At 49.3% G+C, this 18,595-nt stretch overlaps 1 protein-coding gene across 1 annotated transcript in view; it reads right to left on the minus strand.

Annotated features, from left to right (window-relative positions):
• Positions 1–697: 697 nt before the first annotated feature.
• TRPV3 (transient receptor potential cation channel subfamily V member 3) overlaps positions 698–18,595 on the minus strand; it is a 35,642-nt gene continuing 17,744 nt past the window's right edge. Inside the window, exons 8-18 of the mRNA XM_038548546.1 lie at positions 18,142–18,422; positions 15,879–16,055; positions 14,789–14,947; positions 14,083–14,184; positions 12,179–12,252; positions 10,051–10,216; positions 8,505–8,571; positions 6,957–7,231; positions 5,561–5,673; positions 4,385–4,464; positions 698–4,090 (exon numbers count right to left, since the gene is read on the minus strand). Coding sequence (XP_038404474.1) covers positions 3,996–4,090; positions 4,385–4,464; positions 5,561–5,673; positions 6,957–7,231; positions 8,505–8,571; positions 10,051–10,216; positions 12,179–12,252; positions 14,083–14,184; positions 14,789–14,947; positions 15,879–16,055; positions 18,142–18,422 — 1,589 coding nt within the window. The 3' untranslated portion in view covers positions 698–3,995. The remainder of the gene's footprint in view (positions 4,091–4,384; positions 4,465–5,560; positions 5,674–6,956; positions 7,232–8,504; positions 8,572–10,050; positions 10,217–12,178; positions 12,253–14,082; positions 14,185–14,788; positions 14,948–15,878; positions 16,056–18,141; positions 18,423–18,595) is intronic.

The following is an 18,595-nucleotide window of genomic DNA, read 5'->3' on the forward strand; positions in this document are numbered from 1 at the left end:
CTCCGCCCACCTCCCCTACCACTACCCCTTGTTCATTTCCCAGTTAGGTGTCTCTCGTGTTTTGTCACCCTCACTGATATTTTCACTCATTTTCTCTCCTTTCCCTTTATTCCCTTTCACTAATGTTTATATTCCCCAAATGAATGAGATCATGTAATGTTTGTCCTTTTCCGATTGACTTACTTCACTCAGCATAATACCCTCCAGGTCCATCCACATGGAAGCAAAAAGGTGGGTATTTGTCGTTCCTAATGGCTGAGTAATATTCCATTGTATACATAGACCACATCTTCTTTATCCATTCATCTTTTGATGGACACCGAGAGGAGCCATGATTTTATATCTACACAAAATAAGTTGATAGCCAGCAGGACATGATGGATAGAGCACTGCTTGGGGGTCATGTGGCCTGAACTGCTAACACTTTCTGGCTGATTCCTTGGGCATCTCATTTCAACTCCCTTAGTCTCCTTTGACTCAAACTGGTTCTGGAATTGTTGAGTGGTTCAAATGGGGTACTGGCCATCAATGCACTGTCAGATGTAAACGTATACAAAGGTGACCTAAATGTCTCAATGTGCTGACTCTGTCCTAGGACCGATAATACTATTTCAGGTACAAAAAGTGGGCTTCTTCTTCTTTACAGACCACCCCTTGGTCTTCATGGTGGCATACCTAAGACAAGGATAAACTATGATCATAACAAGGCAAAATAAATATTTATTAGAAATCATAAAAGCACTTCTTCAAAGGTGCTAAAATGTTCTTACTCTATTTGTGACTAGTTAATTAAACACAGAGTTTCACACACACACAACACTGAGAACAAGTATGTGAATTAAAATTTACAATGATCAGGCACATTCAATGAGAACGAGGTGACAAGTCTATGTTTGGGATCAAGATCACAGTATAAACATGTAAATCAATGCAAAACTCAAGTATGGCTTATAGACCGGGATAACGGCCCATCGACCCAGGCCCCGCCCGGAGCCAGAAGACACAGTTCAAGCAGGCCTCAGGGAAGGAAAGGGACTTTAGTAATACTGGACTCTCTTAGGCAGGAGCCTTCTAGGAGCTTAATACTTCACAGTACAACCTTGTCCACTTTCTGCTACATCCCAGTGAGGAAGGCAAGCACCATGTTTATTCTTAACATACATCACACGATGTCAAAATAATAGATCCTTCCTAAGGCAGTGTAGGCAAAGGAAAATTCTCAGCCACAGCCATTATCTGAGCATGGGAGATTCCATCCTTGGGAAATGCCCACCCCTTAAATTACTGAAATATAAATCATGAAGTTTTAAGATGTCCCAATATGACCGTGGATTCAGTGCGGTGTGTGTGTATGTGTGTGGTATGTACACAGCTATGTGCACACTTGAATTTCAAATCTGTCATAGGGCTCACTGGGACAATGGAAACTGCCAACATGAATCATCTGAGCAAAAAGCCTTAGCCGCCTGACATAACATGTGTGGCAAGCACAGAGTGGAGTTCAAATTTCCTGAATGTGCTAAAAAAACAAATGGTGCTGGGAGATACCTGTGGCCCAGGAGTCAGAACACTGCAGCTTCAACAGCTCTGATGTGACTTCCTGCGTGGTTTTAAACAAATCCATTTTCCTTTCTGGGCTTTAGTTTCCAGGTGTAAAATAAGGGAACTGATTTTTCAAACAAATGATCTTTGACTCATTGCTTCCTTTTGCCTTGGTAAACCTACCAAGGCCCAGATAATCTAGGCCAAAACCCTTTGAGAGATGAATATGGTACAAAAAATGTCCCTGCCAACATATTCCATCCAGACTCACAGAGAACAGCTCTCCAGATGTGTGAGAAGACCAAGATCCCATTATTAATTTCCATCTGCCTCACCCCCCTGTCCTAGCTTATATTCAAGTCAGAAATGGAGAGTTGTGTGACTTTATCCATTATTATCCAAATCAAAACAATTCTGAATTCCCAGACCATGGCACCATGGATCCAAATGGCTGCCCTTCAGACCAGGACATTTGCTTTGGCGGTGTACAAGTAGGGGACTCCAGATACAGGAGGCTGATCTCCAGGCTAGAAGGATCTCAAAGTCCATCCATCTGATTGTAATCTTTAACAGCATCCCTAATAAGTTCTACTTAAACATCCCCAATATCTGGAGCAGTTGCTAGACTGAATGGAACCAAAATCTTTGTCCTTGAAATTTCCTTGGCACCATTCCCACCCATCTGGAATGCATGTGCTCCTCCTGCCTCCATGATGATCCTCCTCCCCCAATCTTCCCTTTCCAGAGAACATGCCTAGTCCCTGCTACCCCTGCTCACAACCAGAGCTTGATCTGAGCACCACGGCTTAGAGCCCTGGTTGGCTTCAGCTGAGAGTGCAGAGGCTGCCGCGGACTGTGCGGGTCTCAGGCTCATCCTCGACCCACCTCACCTCTCCCAGCCCCGGCCCCCAAGGGGCACAAAGGCCAAGCGGCCACTCACCCAGAGAAGTTGGCACACAGAGCAGCCCAGAGTGGACTGTTTGGCCAGCACTCCTCAGTTTGCCTCACGGCAGATTCACTAGCCAACTGCCAAGTTGTCTAAAGGCCAAATTTAGTTTTATGCCTTTTAAAATTAAAATTCACGGTTAATATCTTTATAATTCCACCTCTAAAATTCCCACATGAATCCTTTTACCAGATACCTAATGCAGAGGGGATTTTATGGTTGTTTAGGTGCCAGTGACCCAGAAGTCTTCCATCCCCACTTGACCTCTGTTCCAGACTGACTCTGTGTAATTTCAGGGGGGAGGAAATCAGAGGAGAAGGCTCTAAAAAGCAGCCCTATGTCTTGGCAAATACTCCTTTCTCACACTCCTTCCCCTCAGCCTCAAAATTCACAGTTAACAAAAATATTTAATACCAGAGCATTTCAGGTAGTTTGTTAAATTCCTCCAATGAGAAATACTGACGTAGAATAGTAACCTCTGAGATTTAAGACCATATAAACAGAGCAGCTGCTATTTCTGTGTCAGACGAAGCCACACTCCCAGCTGGGAGGCATGTGTGATGACAGGGCCAGGACAAGGACAAGAGCCAAGCTCTTCCACCCAGGTCACAATGGCCCACACAGACCCTGCCTGTCACATCTCCTGTGGACTTTTTTGTGTGTAAAGAAAAGCTTTTTGTCCCTGCTCTGGCCACCCCAAGGCCAAGTATATAATACTTATATGCAGCCCCAAATCCCCAAATCTGTTTCTCAGCTTTTAAAATGACATACTTCATCTGAAGTAACTTTCCTCCAAAACTGAAATGTCTTTTCTCTATTGAAAATAAAAACCCTGTGTTAATTAGTCTACTAAAAACGTCTCTCGGTTTGAGACAGTTGGAGCCTTGGGGTCCCAAAGCACCCATTCCAAGGGTAGTTTCCTGTTCCCTGAAGGGATTGGGAAGGGCAGTCCCATAGTTCAGTCCTCTCCTCCCCTAGGACATCCGACTGAGTTCAGCGCCCTGTTTGTTCTGGGATGGGATCAAGAATCTCTTAAATTCAGGAGACCCAGTCACAGGAAGGGAGACAGTGGAATGTGTGGGCCCCACCCATCAAGCAGATGTTGTCAGGAAGGAAATTCTGTTCCCCAGGCCTCTCTGCCCCTTCCCTGCCACCCCTCTCTCCAAGCCAAGCTGGCCTGCAGTTGCTGAGCCCAGTGGCCTCACCCTGGACTTCAGGGAGTCCTCCCAGGCTCAGGGCTGCCTGCTATGTGTTTGCACAAACCCTTTCCTGAGTAAAGAAAAAAAAAAAAAATCCAAGGTGTTTCCCACTCAGACAGATCGACAGCCTCTCAGTTCGGCCACGCACTCAGTGTAAAGGTGCTTTCCGTTCCTGGGCACTCGTGCGAAGGCACCATGGCTCTGTAGGCCTCAGCGCAGACCCAGGACCAAGGACCCAGGACCCAAGACCCAGGACTCAGCCTGCAGCATCAGACGGCCCGTGCTCACACCAGCTCTGGATTCTGCTTCTACACTGAAGTTTCCGGAAATTCATCTATTTCATCAAATGCATTGAGGGTGGTTTTGCTGTTGCTCCTGGAAGAATCTTGGATTTTGTTGAAATCTGCTTAAAAATACAAAACACCAAAAAACACCAAAACCACTATTTTAGAAAAGCAATGTTCTGCAACGAGGGCTTCCATCTCCAGTGTACCACCTAATTCTTTTTCACCACCCAATTTTTAAAATTTATTCCAGCTAGGGTTGTACAATGTCACAGCTGAAAAGGACCTGAGAACCCATTTAATTCAGCCCTCGCATTTTGCAGATGGGGAAAATCAGGGCCCTCAGACACAATTTGCCCAAGGTCACATGGCCAGACAGGCGTGGCCATCAGACTTCCTGACAGCAACAGTACCTGTTCGTCGCCCAGGCCCTGGGTCTTCATTGAGGAAGGAGACATGCGTTTTCCATTCAGTCCACTTCACCTCATTGATCCTGCAAGTGTAATAATCATTCTCACTACTTCTCAGTTGCACCTCATTAAATGCAAACATGGCATTTAGGGTGTTCCAGACAGCTCCCCTCTGTCCATCCTGGGGATCTGGGACCCTGGCCTCACATGGTCATGTCAGATTTTTAGAGTTTGAAACCCAGGCAAGTCTCCATTTCCCCATACCTCTAGGGGTCAGTCCCCCTCCCAGTGTGTGGGGCCCAGACACTGTCAAAGGGACATCTTCAGACAGCAACAGCTGTGCCTTACTGGTGAGAGGCAGTCCCTGGGAAGGAGGGAGAGATGGCCCAGGCTGAGATATGATGGTGTGAGGACTAAACTTGAAGAAGTTTAGAAGTTTAGAGTTAAGGGTTAGGGTTGTACTTGGAGAAAGTGGTTAGGGTTCAAACCCCAATAAGAATAAGCAGAGTCTAAGGCTCTAGATTGCAACTGGAGGCAATGGTTTGGCTGAAGTTCACATTCAGGGAACATCTCTAGGACGAGGGTGTGGACATGAGAGATATTGTTTGGGTAAGGGTTATATAGCTGGGAATGGTGGTGAGCATGGTAAGGTTACATGCAGAGGGCAGTGTGTAAGGTCAGGTAGCCAGACAGGGGAGGGAGAGGTAGACTCATCCGAAAAGTCGGTCATGGCATTGGCAAGTACTTTTCAAAAGCCAAAAAGCTTGATATCTGTCCAAAGTCACTGTCTCACTTTCCATTTGACAGTGACAAAACATGCCTCAGGTCCCCTGGTGTCACACAAACCCACACAGGGTACAGAGAAGGACAAGAAGTGCCAGGCTGGCAAATCTTTCCTAAAGCAGATGCTGGATGAGGGGAGGCCCTGCGGGCATCAGCCAGGGGCAGAGAGGCGAATGCTGCCAGCAGTCTCCTTCCCTCTGCCTTCGGAGCTTGAGAAGCCTTGTCCCAGCGCCAGTGACCCCGCAGGAGCAAATTCCATGTCCTGAGGAGGCCAGAATCCACGGTCACCGTGGATTGGGAAGCAAGTGGCAGCACTGTTTCTCTGACACCCACTGACTCATCTCCCTTTCCCCACCCAAAGACCGCCCCCAAGGCCCCCCCACCCCCCTTTGTTACCGCAAACACAGCCGGAAATCTTCCTCTGCTACTTTACACAGCTCTCCCATCCGGAATCTGCTCCGCAGCCATTCTGGTAACATCTTCTCAAACTCCAAAATCGTCCTGGCTCTCTGGGGACATAAATAGGCCTAATTAGGCACATCAATGCGGAGCCAGCCCAGGAACACAGCTCCGTGTGAATGTGCAGGCAGCCACCCCACCCCCACACACACACACACACACACACACACATACATGCACACCTGCCACCAAACAGCCAGCTCCACCTCCACTGGATGCTTAATGCATAGATCCTGAGGGTTCAGCTATTCCACAGAATTCAAAATGAAAACCAGGAAGTTTGGGAAAGGTATGAATTGCTTTAAACACAACATACAGGCGCCTCGGTGGCTCAGTGGGTTAAGCATCTGCCTTGGGCTCAGGTCATGATCCTGGGGTCCTGGGATGGAGCCTCATGTTGGGGTCTCTGCTCAGTGGGGATCCTGCTTCTCCCTCTGCCCCTCCCCCCACTACTGTGCTCGGTCTCTCAAATAAATAGATAAATAAAATCTTTTAAAAGAAACCACACAACATAAACAATGTTTCTGGGAGTCCAGGAGCTTCCTAACTGAAAATATTAGGATCCTGGGATCCTACGGTGAAGAAAGGTGCAGACATGACATAGTTCCACCCGCATGCCAGGCTTGGAATGACCTCAGCAGTTTTGCTGTCGATAATTTGTCAAGTCTCTTCTGAATGCAATCGACAAACCCATTAAGAAGGCCATAATCATTGGAAACTTCCATGTGTCAAATCAAAGCTTTTCTCCCTGTTCTTGCCCCATATACCTCAGTTCTACCTTCTGGGGCCACAGAAGGAAGCTGTTCCTTCACAAGTAGCTCTGCAGATATCTGAAGAAACTCTCACCTTCTTCAACCCTAGTCCCAATACCATTTATTGAGACACAGTTTCCAGTCCTCTCCCAGACCTGGAAACCAGCTCTGGACCATCCTGTGGGTTAGTGTCCTCAGTGTGTAAAGCCCCCAGCATGTAAGGAATGTTGCAGCCAGGACTGAGGAGTGCAGAATGGTCATCTCCATTGCCCTATACCCTATATTCCTCTTAATGCAATCTATATGCAAGTCGTATATCAACATCCACATATCACACCATTGACTGAGCAGAGCATGCCCATATGCCTGAGTTTGTCTCACATGTGCTGTTGCCCAGTCACATTGCCTAGACCTTATACTTAAGGAACCTAGACAGAGTTTCCCAGAACCTGGCCAACCACGCAGAGCTTGTGCAAATTCCCAGGCCCCACCACAGATCCACTGGCACAGACAGTTGTCAATACCATGTGCTGAACTGAGTCCCTGTGAAGACCCCCATGCCGAGTCTCTGCCAGGCTCACCTGTAGACGCCAGATGCGCTCACTCTCCTTGGAGACATTCTCCACTGTTTCTCCCATCAGGGCAATGAGCATGTTGAGGAGGAGGACAAAGGTAAGGATGACATAGGTGATGAGCAGGAACAGAAAGAGGATGGGGTACTTGGAGTTCTGCTGTATGTTCAGGTCACCCAGGCCTATGGTGAGCTTAAAGAGTTCCAGCACCGCGTCACTGAAGCTGCCATAGGAGCTGCAGTCCTTGTTGTCACTGGGACACTTCTCGATCAGCGAGGCTAGGGCTGGGAGGACACAATAGGGTTTCTCCTCTGGCACTGTGCCTGGCTAATTACCCAATAAACTCATGCATACTTGCACATACACACATGCCCCCCCCCCCCCAACACACACACACACACTGCAAGCCTACTGCCTCATCCTCTCTGGTCATTTAGATTTTGCCTCTAGCCTCAGCTTCCTGGAAGCTTTACCATGCGGGTCCTCTGCCTTGATCTCCTGCAGAAAGCCCTTCCTGCCTAATGAAGCCCACACTCTTCTCTCCCTCCTCTACCCTGCCATTCAGCCCTTGATCACTCACAGCCTTGCAGAGTTGCCAACTATAATCTACATGTATCCCTAGTTCTCCAACTTCCTGTAGCCTGGGTCATCTCCTCCAAAACCATAAGGTCCTGAGTCTCTTGTTCATGCTCTGTAGGGAGATTCCCTGGCCAAAACCTGGGCCCTTTTCTTCTCTTCCTTCCAACATGCCATAGCAGTGGCTCATTGCTAAATGGATAGATGGATGGATGGTCAAATTAATCAGTGAGTAAATGGGTGAATGAATAAACAAGCTAGTGAAGGAGAAAATAAATAAGCACACCGTGGCCCAGCAAAAACCAGAAGATGGGAATGCTGCCTAGTTTCAAATGCCAATGATCATGAGGGGGGGTGGGTAGTGGTGGCATAGGGGCATGGGGGAGAACTGGCATGGGAAAATACAATGATACCTCTCTATGTAGAAGTTAGAAATAAAATCAGGTTGTACAAATGAAGAGACTTTAAGAGGGGGCTCCCCATCCCCAGTCCAGGAGAGCAGAGGCTCCCACAGATATATCTGAAGCAAACTGCAAATAACATGATGTGGGGGAGCCAAAGGAGCTTACCTCAGTGCATTAATTTACTCCTATTTTTCAAAAACCATCAGTTACATTTCTGCAAACTTCTTAGCTTCCCTTCTATAAAATGGGGCCAAAACCATCTGCCAAGCCTCTCTCAGGTTGTGAGGGCCACATAAGATGCTGGATGTAGACGTGGGAGGCATCCACACAGTGTGGGTAGACAAGAGTGACAGGTCTGGTTCTAAGCCTCCATTACCTTATGATCCGGGATGATGACTCCCCCTTGGTGGAGATACTGAGACAAGTAAAAAGACAATGCTTGGAAAATGCTAAGCATGGCAAATGCTCCACTGGTAGGTGACATAACTTGCTGAGGTTGCTGTGTGCTTTGTCATTTTAACATCTGTATAAAGTGCTTTACAAATGTGGAAGTTCCTATTATTTATAAATCAATTACCTACTCCAAATCCAAGTAAGAACACGATATATACAAATAAGAACTTCAGAACATCATGCAAAATGACCTATAAAGGGAGAAACATGATTCAAGAGTAAGCTTTGGTCACATATTCCCTAGATCCTGATCTCCTTACTGCTTCCCACCCTCACCCAGCACCCACCCTCACCATGCCTTCCCTCAAACCATTCTCCTTCCCCTAGCCAAATCCTGCTGGTGCTCCAAAGGTCTCCTCTGAGCCCCATCTCCTCCAAGAAGCCTTCCCTCCTGTTCCTGCTCCCTTCCCTCCTCCCTCCTGGAACACAGTCTGCCTCTGTCCTTCATGATTCAGCCCATACATGAGCACATTTTTTCAGAGAGTCTCATGTCTAAAATCCTCACACTTCCTGGGGGCAGTGATGTGCTGGAACCAGCTCACGCCTGCTCGTAAGAGCTGATGGTTACATTTTCATCAGTTTTGTAGGCTGGTTGTTAAACAGAGCCATTATTAAAAATTAAATCACATAAACTTATAATTAAGTAAATTATAGTAAAAACAAAGATAATAAATATTCAAACCTCATCACTCATTTTATAATTACCTAAGCTATTAGGGCTATCTACATCTCTGACAGCCATGGCGTACATACTGTGTAATGAGTTACTGTGCATCTCTTTCCAACTCTGTGTTCATCAATGCCATAGTGGTAGCTGGAAATCAACCATGGAAGGATTTACACCATGGAAATTTACACCATGGGACAAATCATAGACTCATTACTTTGCAGATAGTCTAGATCTAGATTTGACAGTAATGGAGAAAATGTTAAGGCAGATTAAACTTTAAAATGTGTCCTATTCCTATCTGCAGCTGTTGTGTCGTGAATAACACAGTAACATTAATGAAATAATCTTAGGATATTTGAAAACTTATCCAATTCAGCAACTAAGTGACTCCCATTGTTGACAAACAGGGGAAGTTCCCACATAAGGCTGCACTGCTTCACTTTCATCTTACTCCTTAAACTAAACAACCACCACACTGATGTTGCAATAACACTCTGTCACTTGCAACCACAGATCAGCAACAGACAGAGGAGTCCAGCAAAAATCAACCAATTGTTCTGCCACATTCAACTAGGTATGTGGAATTGATAATAAATAGCATTATACAGTTCATTATTTGTTAATGATGTACTACTCATCCTTTCCATAATAGAACCTATCATAAACACAATACCTGTGCATGTGTAGGCATTTTTCTCAGAGAGCTGGCTGTTAATTAGTTACCAGCACACCACTGCCTGGGGGTGAGGACCAATTCTCCATACAGTGTATTCCTTCCGTGCCCAACAAGCCCAGGTACCGCAGCCGTTTTAAGGTCTGGACACTTAAAGCTTGAGCAAAGGGAGACAGTGCTGTTTGGGAGAAAGAGCAGAGGCTTGCCCACAGGACCAGCTTCTTTTGCTCTGCAGACCTGTTTCCCCATCTGAAAAACGGCCATTTCCTGAGGGTTCCCCCACTGTGGCGCCTGCATGTCTGTGATGCTCGGAAGCCTCCAACGCACCTTCTGGATCATGACGCTGTACATGCCCATGGACTGGAATCCCCGCGTGTAGTAGAGCATGTTTGCCCAGCCCAGGGCCATAGCCAGCACAAGGCAGGCAAGATACTCCTTGTAGGCAAACAAGTACAAGAAGACAGACAGTACCACGAGCACAGCCTGGACAAAACTGTTCAGGAGACACAGGAGACAAGGGCCTTACTCACTCCTCCTCAGCATCAGGGTAGACACTCAAACCCCAGCCTCCCGTAAACCGTTGCCCCCTTCCCTGTGCCAGCCCCCTGGTGGGTAATGCTCAAGTGACTGGTGAGGCTGCCCCAGGCCCTCTGGACTATGTCTAAGATCCAGCCTCGCAGATGCCATTGCCAGGTGTGAGTCAGAGCTTGCAGTGGGCTGGCTGCAGCTCACCGGGACTTTCTAAAAATACAGACCCCTGGGACTCAAGGAGATTCTGGTTCAGAAGCCCATATTTTTTAAATTACCCATGTGATTTCTGATCCCCCGCATAGATCAGGGAACCATTGGGTAGACTAAGGATACAGTACACGGTTGCATTTTTAACAAAAATGCCAAAGGCTGACAATGTCTATACTTAAAAGACAATCATAACAAAAGTCCCCCACATCCTACTTTTTAAAATCTTTTTTAAAACTATAATATATGCTAAATGGTAGATATGCTAAACAGAGACTGGTTGCATAACAATATGAATGTATTTACCAGTATTGAACTGTACACTTAAAATGGTTAAGATGGCAACTTTCATGTTATGTACATTTTACTACCATTAAAATCTTTAAAGTTCAATATATAACAAGCAAACAGGATTAAAATCTACTCCTAAACAGTGCTACATCATCAGTTATGCAGACGTCTAGATCAAAAGCTCCGTGGCTTATAACTTCAGACAGTCTCCACGATCATAAAATATCTAACTAAAGTTAGGACACAGGCAAACTTGTTTCTCTTGTGCAGCGAAAAGCAAATGTTTGGGTAATCGATGCAGTTTGGATTGACATAAGGAAATATGTATCTACCTTCCTCATCACTAAAAAAATATGTAAGAAGCAGAAGAGCAGGACAATGATTGGCGCCTTTCATCTGCACTAAATCCAGTGGTTGTATAAATGGATTCTTCTCTGGAATTATCATATTTTCTCAAAGGTGGGAGACTCCCATGTGGCTTCTCTCATGGGGCAGGGCTGCACCTGTTCCATCCACTTACTGCAGTAACTGGGCACCCCACTTGCCCATGGAGATGAATTCTGTTCATGACTCTAGAAGGAAGGTACCTACTGGTACACCGAGGTATCTGGAAACAGTGGGGCAAGATTTAAAGTCCTGTAGATCCAGCTTCCCAAATGCTCAGAAGAGGGACTTTGGTGGGATCTACAGAGCTATAGAGACCAACATTCTTCATCCTACCCTGCAAATCCTGCCCAGTTCTCATGGCTGCAGTGCTGAATCAGCCTCTGTCCATTTAGAGAAAGGGGTCACGTAAGCCTCTGATGTCAGTTGCACATGACCTAATTCGGAGAGGCTGCTGAGCTGGGCTTTCTGGCTAGGGCCCTGTGGTAGCCAACCCTGCTTTAGCACAGGGTGAGGAGGACTCAGAGGCTGGGAATGGCTTCGACACCACTGAGGCTCTGCCTGACTGTTAGTTGCTCACTTCCCTGCTCTGGGCTTCAGTTTTCATGCCTACAGATGAGACTCGATGATTTCTCTAGTGCTTTCCAGTCCGATCTGATGGAGTTCAAGATGGCAACCTCTAGACCCCATACAACTAGGAGGAACAGGCCGGGCTATGCCTTCATTAGGAAATGAACAGCGGGGCTTTTCTTCTTCCTGCCTTCTCTGCCCCACCTGCCCCCTGGGGCTCTGTGGCAGGGTGGAGACAGTCATCACTGTGACCTGATGGTGGGCAGTGTACCAGAGTCTTCTAGTCCTCTCCGTAGGCACCCACAGGTTTCTCTTACTAGAAGTGAGAGGAGGTCCCTTGCCATCAGACAATGGCAAAATGACTGGGACATGGTGATGTGGGAGAAGGGCTGTTCCAGACAACACAGCAGCCACCATGCAGGACTTCAGCCCTGCCTGTGCAGTGGTGACCAAATGAGACAGATCTACTTACAAGACAAAGTGAAACCAGGCATCAGAGAGAATGGATTGCAGATCTGAGGGTCTCAGCAGGAAGATCGCGATGCCCTGAGGCCAAAAAGGAAAGAAAAGCTGCACCCTCTCCATGCCTCTCACTGGAGGATCTGAGGAAGGCCGTGTTTCCTCAGGACCAGGACTCAGTGAGGGGGAGGGTGTGAAGGCCAAGCCAGAGCCTAGGTGAGGGATATGGAAGGGTCCTGTGCTTGGGAGCAAAGGCAACTCCAGGCAAAGGCAACTCCAGAGTGGCTACACCCCCAAACCTTCTCACATCTCTTACTCTCCCCCTCATGCTCACCCAGACTCTGCAAAGCAGCACAGTCACGCAATTCCCTGCTATTCCCCAAATACGGCCTAGCTTCTAAAACCAAAAACAAGAAACAACAGGTACTGGTGAGGATGTGGAGAGGAAGGAACGCTTGTGCACTGTTGGTGGGAATGCAAACTGGTACAGCGTGGAAAACAGTGTGGAGGTTCCTCATAAAGTTAAAAACAGAACTACCCTGCCATCCAGTGATTGCGCTACTGGATATTTGCCCAAACAATATAAAAACACTAAATCAAAGGGATACATGCACCCCTATGTTTACTGCAGCATATTTACAACAGCCAAAACTACGGGAGCAGCCCAAGAGTCCCTTGATAGATGAATGGATAAAGAAGATGTCCTCTCTATATACAGTGGAATATTAGCCACAAAAAAAGAGTAAAATTTTGCCATTTGCAATGACATGGGTGGAGCTAGAGAGTATCATGCTAAGTGAAATAAGTCAGTCAGAGAAAGACAAATACCGTATGATTTCAGTTACATGTGGAACTTAAGAAATCAAACAAAGGAGCAAAGAGGAAAAAAAAGAAAAAGACACAAAACAAGAAATGAACTCTGAACTATGGAGAACAAACTGACGATGACCAGAGGGGAAGGAGTGGGGAGGATGGAGGAATTAGATGATGGATATTAAGGAGGGCACTTGTGGTGAGCAGTGAGTAATGTAGAAAATTGTTGAATCACTATATTGTACACCTGAAACTAATAGAACACTGTATGCTAACTACACTGGAATTAAATTTTTAGTTTTAAAAAAAGACAAAAAATTATATATGGCTTAGTTCTCCCACCTCTGAGCCTTTTTTAACGCTGCCCCCCATGCTCACCCTATAATGACTTCCTCTCCAATGTCCTCACGCCAAATCCCACATCGCAAACTAAATGCCCTCTCTGCTTTCAAGCTTTCCTTCCTTCTCCTGTCCCCACACAAGCCATCTCGCTTCCTCTGAGGGCTGGTCTGAATCCCACACAGGTCCCTTTTCGTTCTCTATTTTAAAGTCCAGGTGTTTGTGTAAAATCTCCTACAAGACTGTGAGTTCAAAGAGGATAAACTTCCTCCCTCCCTCTCACATCCCTCAGGGCTCCATATACAGAAAGTGTTCAGAATATCCCTGTTGATTCATTGGTTGGATGGATTGACTGATAAGCAATTGACTGAGAGACAGATGGAAGGACGGAAAATGGACGAAGGATAGAAGGACAGTGAGGAAGAATGCTAGGCATTCAGATGAATGGCTGAGTCAACAAGAGAGGTGATGGAATGGGTGAATGGAGGGACAGGAGGATGGCTCACAGTGGCTGAGAAGGCAGACAAATGGCTGATAGATGGACAGAGGGATGAGGGCTGGAGGGATAAAGAGGCAGGACAGACCTGCTGATTTATTTATTCTCGTTTTGTAGCTAAGAAATCTAAAGCTTAGAAAGGAAGCAAGGCGGCGCCTCCCCAAAGCCCTCCGCCCTCCGTCCTAAGGCAGAGGGGAGTGGATCAAAGCAGGCCTGTTATCTCCCTGCCTGCCTTGCAGCAAGTCCCGAGGGCTTAGCAGCCCACTCACCTCTTTCACAGAAATGCACATGGCCCAGATGAGCACGAACATCCTTCCTAACAGTTGCAGCCACCCCATCTTGTGTGTCAGGGCCAAGGGGTGTGGGAGGGCCTGGGAAGAAGGGAAGGAATGGATGGGTGCAAGATGGGGAATGAGAGGGCGGGCAGGGGTAATGCCAGCTTTGGGGGTATGACGCACATACACATGCAAACCCTCTAGTTGAGCCAGAAGCCAGCACGGAGCCCAATCTCTGTATAGTGTGAGAGAAAGAACAGCAGCTCCCTGCCCGTCCCCACCCACAGTGGAACCCAGGACTCTATAGTGAGGAACACAGTACTGCCCATGCTAACAACCCCTCACTCCTCAGTGTCATTTGTTCATCTGAACCCAGCCACTCACAGGACGCTCAAAGCCAAAACTCCGTGCCCCGTGTAATGGATGGAAACTGAGGCCCAGAGTGGGGGCTCCTCTCATTTCCTGTGGCCCAATCAGCTCGAGACTTAGGTGGAGCCTGGATCTCCCAACCTTCCAGACTTCCCTCACAATAGCTAAGCACTAGAAACATACTCAGTTCCCTAGAAGCTGTGAAGGGTGACAACTGGGGAATGCCGTGCAAGCGTCTTGGTCATTCCGGGCCTCAGTTTCTTCATCTCCCCCAGCTCATTCCAAGCTCCCGGAGCTCTGACCGCCCCCCCTCCCTCCAGGGGCCCCGTACCTCCTCCTCCCGGGGGCGGTAATAGGAGACTAGAGTCAGGGTGATGTTGTAGAAGAAATACAAGCAGAAGGACAAGAAGAACATGTACTTGGCGAACTTCTTCCACTTCATATGCAGCAGCGTGTGCAGGGGCTCCAGGGTCAGCATCTCGTGCCGGTTCTGGGGGTAGAAAGCCACCAGCACCTTCAAGGCGCCGCATTCCGAGGCAGCTCTGAGTCAGCACCAACCAGGCAGACGGGGCAGTCTCTCCCACGGACTGGTTTGGCTGGAAGCGTTGGGAAGGTAACTTCCAGCCCCTGAGCTCCTTCCCAAAGCCCCCAGGCAGCAGTCAACCCCTATGGGAGCTGGGCTCCAGCGGGAGGACCTGCTGCTCAGCGGGGAGCATGGCCTATGGGAGGGAAGGGCCGTCACTGGCCCCAGCTCGGCCCCCTCACTGTGTGACCTCGGGAAGTCCTCCAACACTCCTGGGGCCTCAGTTCCCTCATCCCTAGAACTGATATCAGTCAAACTGCCCTACCAACCAGGCTGTTGTGAAGGTCCAGGGAGACCCCAGACAAAGCAGGCTCCGGTAAGCGTGACTCTTGGTAACATGTGGACGATGCAGATCCAATCTGCTGCCTCACTTCCCCCCAAAAGCTGAAAACCTCTCACTGCTGATCCTCTCTCTTTCCCTCCCACTTCACTGATTTTCCTCCATCTTGCCTCCTCCAGGAAGGCCTCCCTGATTGCTCTAGCTGTGCCTTTCCCTGGGGGAAGGGGAGATTATAGAACCATTAAGGAAGAGGGGGAGAGACGAGATGGAGAAGACCAATACCAATCATCCCATCCCCACTCTCACACTGCCCAGGATTCTGGGGCCAGGAGACCCCCACCACAAAAGTGTACAGTGTAAGGCCAGCTGGGAACAAGTAAACGCAGCACCTGCTCTAGCCCTGCCCTTTCTGCATTGACTCTGCCCAGTGAGGCAAAGGAATGGAGGACTACAGACATGTCCAGCTAGTGGCACAGGTCCTTCCAGTGCCCCCAAGCCCCTGGCCTGAGGCCCAGCCCCTCATCCCCTGCTCTTGCCCAGCCCTCCTGAGGGACTCACATCAATGTTGGTGTTGTAGACGATGATTTCCAGCACTGAGTTGTCTGTTGTCGTGTCCACATTGGTGAGGTCATAGAGTGAGGATGACACAGGTCCATATGCCCAGTCGGTGAACTTCCTGGACAGGCTCCGGAGTGGCTTCTCCTTGATCTCACGACTGAGGATATACTTCAGGATCTGGGGACAGGAAGAGCCACAGCCACAGAACAGGGCTGGGAAGATGCTCCCACCCAGGTGGACTGTCCCACCTCTGCGCCTTCCACTGTGACCCCCTGGGCTCCACATCATCTGCAGAATGGGTGTGAACCTCACTGCTCTGCCCAATTACCAGGGACTGAGAATACAAGGGACAAAAGGTGTGGAGGCCCTCGGCAGGACACAGAAAGCTACACAACCAGCTCCTAGACCCTTGTACTTGTTGAGGACCCCATTGAGTGAAGAAGCTGGGAACTGACGGGTTTGAGAAATAATTTCTGTTTGACCTGGATGTGAGAAGAAACTAGAAGTTTTTCCAGCTTCCCTACCCCAGCCTCAGTCAAGACCATTCTAGCTGAGGCTCACAGGGAGTGATATGAGATGCCAGCCTGGCAGAGAGACCTGAGAAACCCCCTCTCCAGGTAGTGATCCTCAAGCCCTGCCGCACAGTAGAGTCACCAAGGGACACACAGCAATCCCACACCACCCACTAATTCAGTCCAAATCTCTGCAGGGGGCACCCAGATATCTGTATTTTGTAAAGTTCCCTGGGCAGTTCCAAAGTGCAGGCAGGGTAGAGAGCCACTGCCCCCCAGCTCACTGCTTTCCAAAACTGGGGCCAGGGCTTCCTGGGGCACCAACCCAAGGCCCAGGAAGAGGGTCTTGTTGGGGAGAACAGTGTCAGAGCCCCGATCTCCCACAACCCCGTGGTGTTCCAATCTCATCTCCTATGGGATCCTTGGTCCTCAGAATCCAGGCAGAGAGCTCCCAGACACAGGGCAGGTCTCCCCACCCTAAGCCTCAGCCTTGGAGAGCCCCAAGGAACAGGATCTGTGTCTTCAGCACCTCTGCACCCTGCCCTCCCAGCATAGTGGCCAACTTGGACAGCGTCCAGAAAGGTTTTCCAAAAAACACTGACTAAAGAAGAGAAGGGGCCAAGAATGCGGGAGTCACTTCCCCAGGACTTATCCCAGAGGAGCACATTATCCTCTAGAGAATCAAAGGGTCAGGGGCCATGCTCCATGCAGGTAGAGGACATGCCACAGCAGCTAGTAGGAAGCTCCACTCTCAACCCTAATCTGACTCTCCTCCAAGCCCCCCACAAACCGTGTCCCCAGGGGTGACTGGAGATGGTGTGCAGGGTGGGAAGGCACACAATTCCTCCTCTGTCAAAGCCAATCTCCAACCCTTCCTTCCCCCACAAGAGAATGAAAAGGTCCCTTGTGGGCCCCAGCCCTGACCACTGGGACTGGACCCAAGGCCCTCAGGGTACCCGCCTCCCTGTCAGCTGCCCTCAGGCTGGCACAGCTGTGACAGCTCAACAGCCCCTGCACCCACCCAGTCCTCCCAGAGCCTCCCAGCAGCCTCAGCCCCCTCCCAGGGCTTGGACACATGGAGGCTAAAAAAGCAAGCTTCTCTGAGCCTTGTCCGCAGGCCCACCTGAGTCCTGACCTTGATCTCAGACCAAGCCGTGACTCCAGGCACCAATAGAGATGGGAGCTCACCCCCACTCATGTCTTCGCAGAGGTCAAGCCCTGGGTTCCTTAGCCACACCCCACAGAGCACAAAGGGCCACAAGCAAGCACACCCTCTGCTGGGGACTTGGCTGAGTCTCAACAGCCAGACAGGGGTCTCTCCAGATTCGGGCCACCCCCTGGCTCTGGGTCCAGAGCAGCCGTTCTGGGACTCCTGTCCTCCTGAGAGACCAAAGGCCCAAGGGTCAGGCATAGCCCCGGCCTGGGTGCCTAGCACACAGGAATCCTCAGCCACAAACATGTGAGGTACTGTGTCACCATGGCCTTAAAATGCCCCCTCCCCGACCCCAGCCGGGAACTCCAGAGCAGGGGACAGAAACACAGGGTGTTAGCCCCTGAAGCCCAGAGGGAGGGCCCTTCCATGCTGCCTCTCTGAGTCAGAACAAACCCACCTCAGGTCATAGAAGCACTTCCAGACCTGAGGTTGAGACCCTACCCAGGCCAAGATGTAATCGGTGGGGTCCCCAGAAAGGCCCGAGAGCCAGCAGAGTAGCAGTGGGTCTCCCTGCCCTCCCCCAGCTCCCGGGCCCCACCTCGGCCTTGCCCATCTTGGCGGCCAGCTGCAGCGGCGTGAGCCCATCGTTGTTGTGCATGGTCTCCAGCTCCCAGGTTCCGCTCCTCAGCAGGATCATGTCGTACATGCGCTTAACAAAGTCGTTCTGCGTCTTGAAGTCCTCGGCCACCGTCACCAGCGCGTGTAAGATGTTGTTTCCCCGCGAGTCCTGCGAGGTGATGTCGGTCTGCTCGTTCTCCATCAGCAGCTGCACGATCTCGGGCTGGTTGGTGCACGCTGCCAGGGCCAGCGGAGTCTCGCCTGGGGACCGGGGAGCACTGCAGCTCAGTTCCCTCCTGGCCCACCCCCGGGGTCCCCAAGCCCTAGGACTGAAGCTTGTGTGCCCCATGGGACTGACCCCTGAGGCTCCCTGTACTTCTCCCCATGTCCCCCTTGTGTGGGGAGAGCAGGGAAATTAAAGCTGGATCACTGCC

Source organism: Canis lupus, chromosome 9 (assembly GCF_011100685.1).
Source record: "Canis lupus familiaris isolate Mischka breed German Shepherd chromosome 9, alternate assembly UU_Cfam_GSD_1.0, whole genome shotgun sequence".
NCBI lineage: Eukaryota > Metazoa > Chordata > Mammalia > Carnivora > Canidae > Canis > Canis lupus.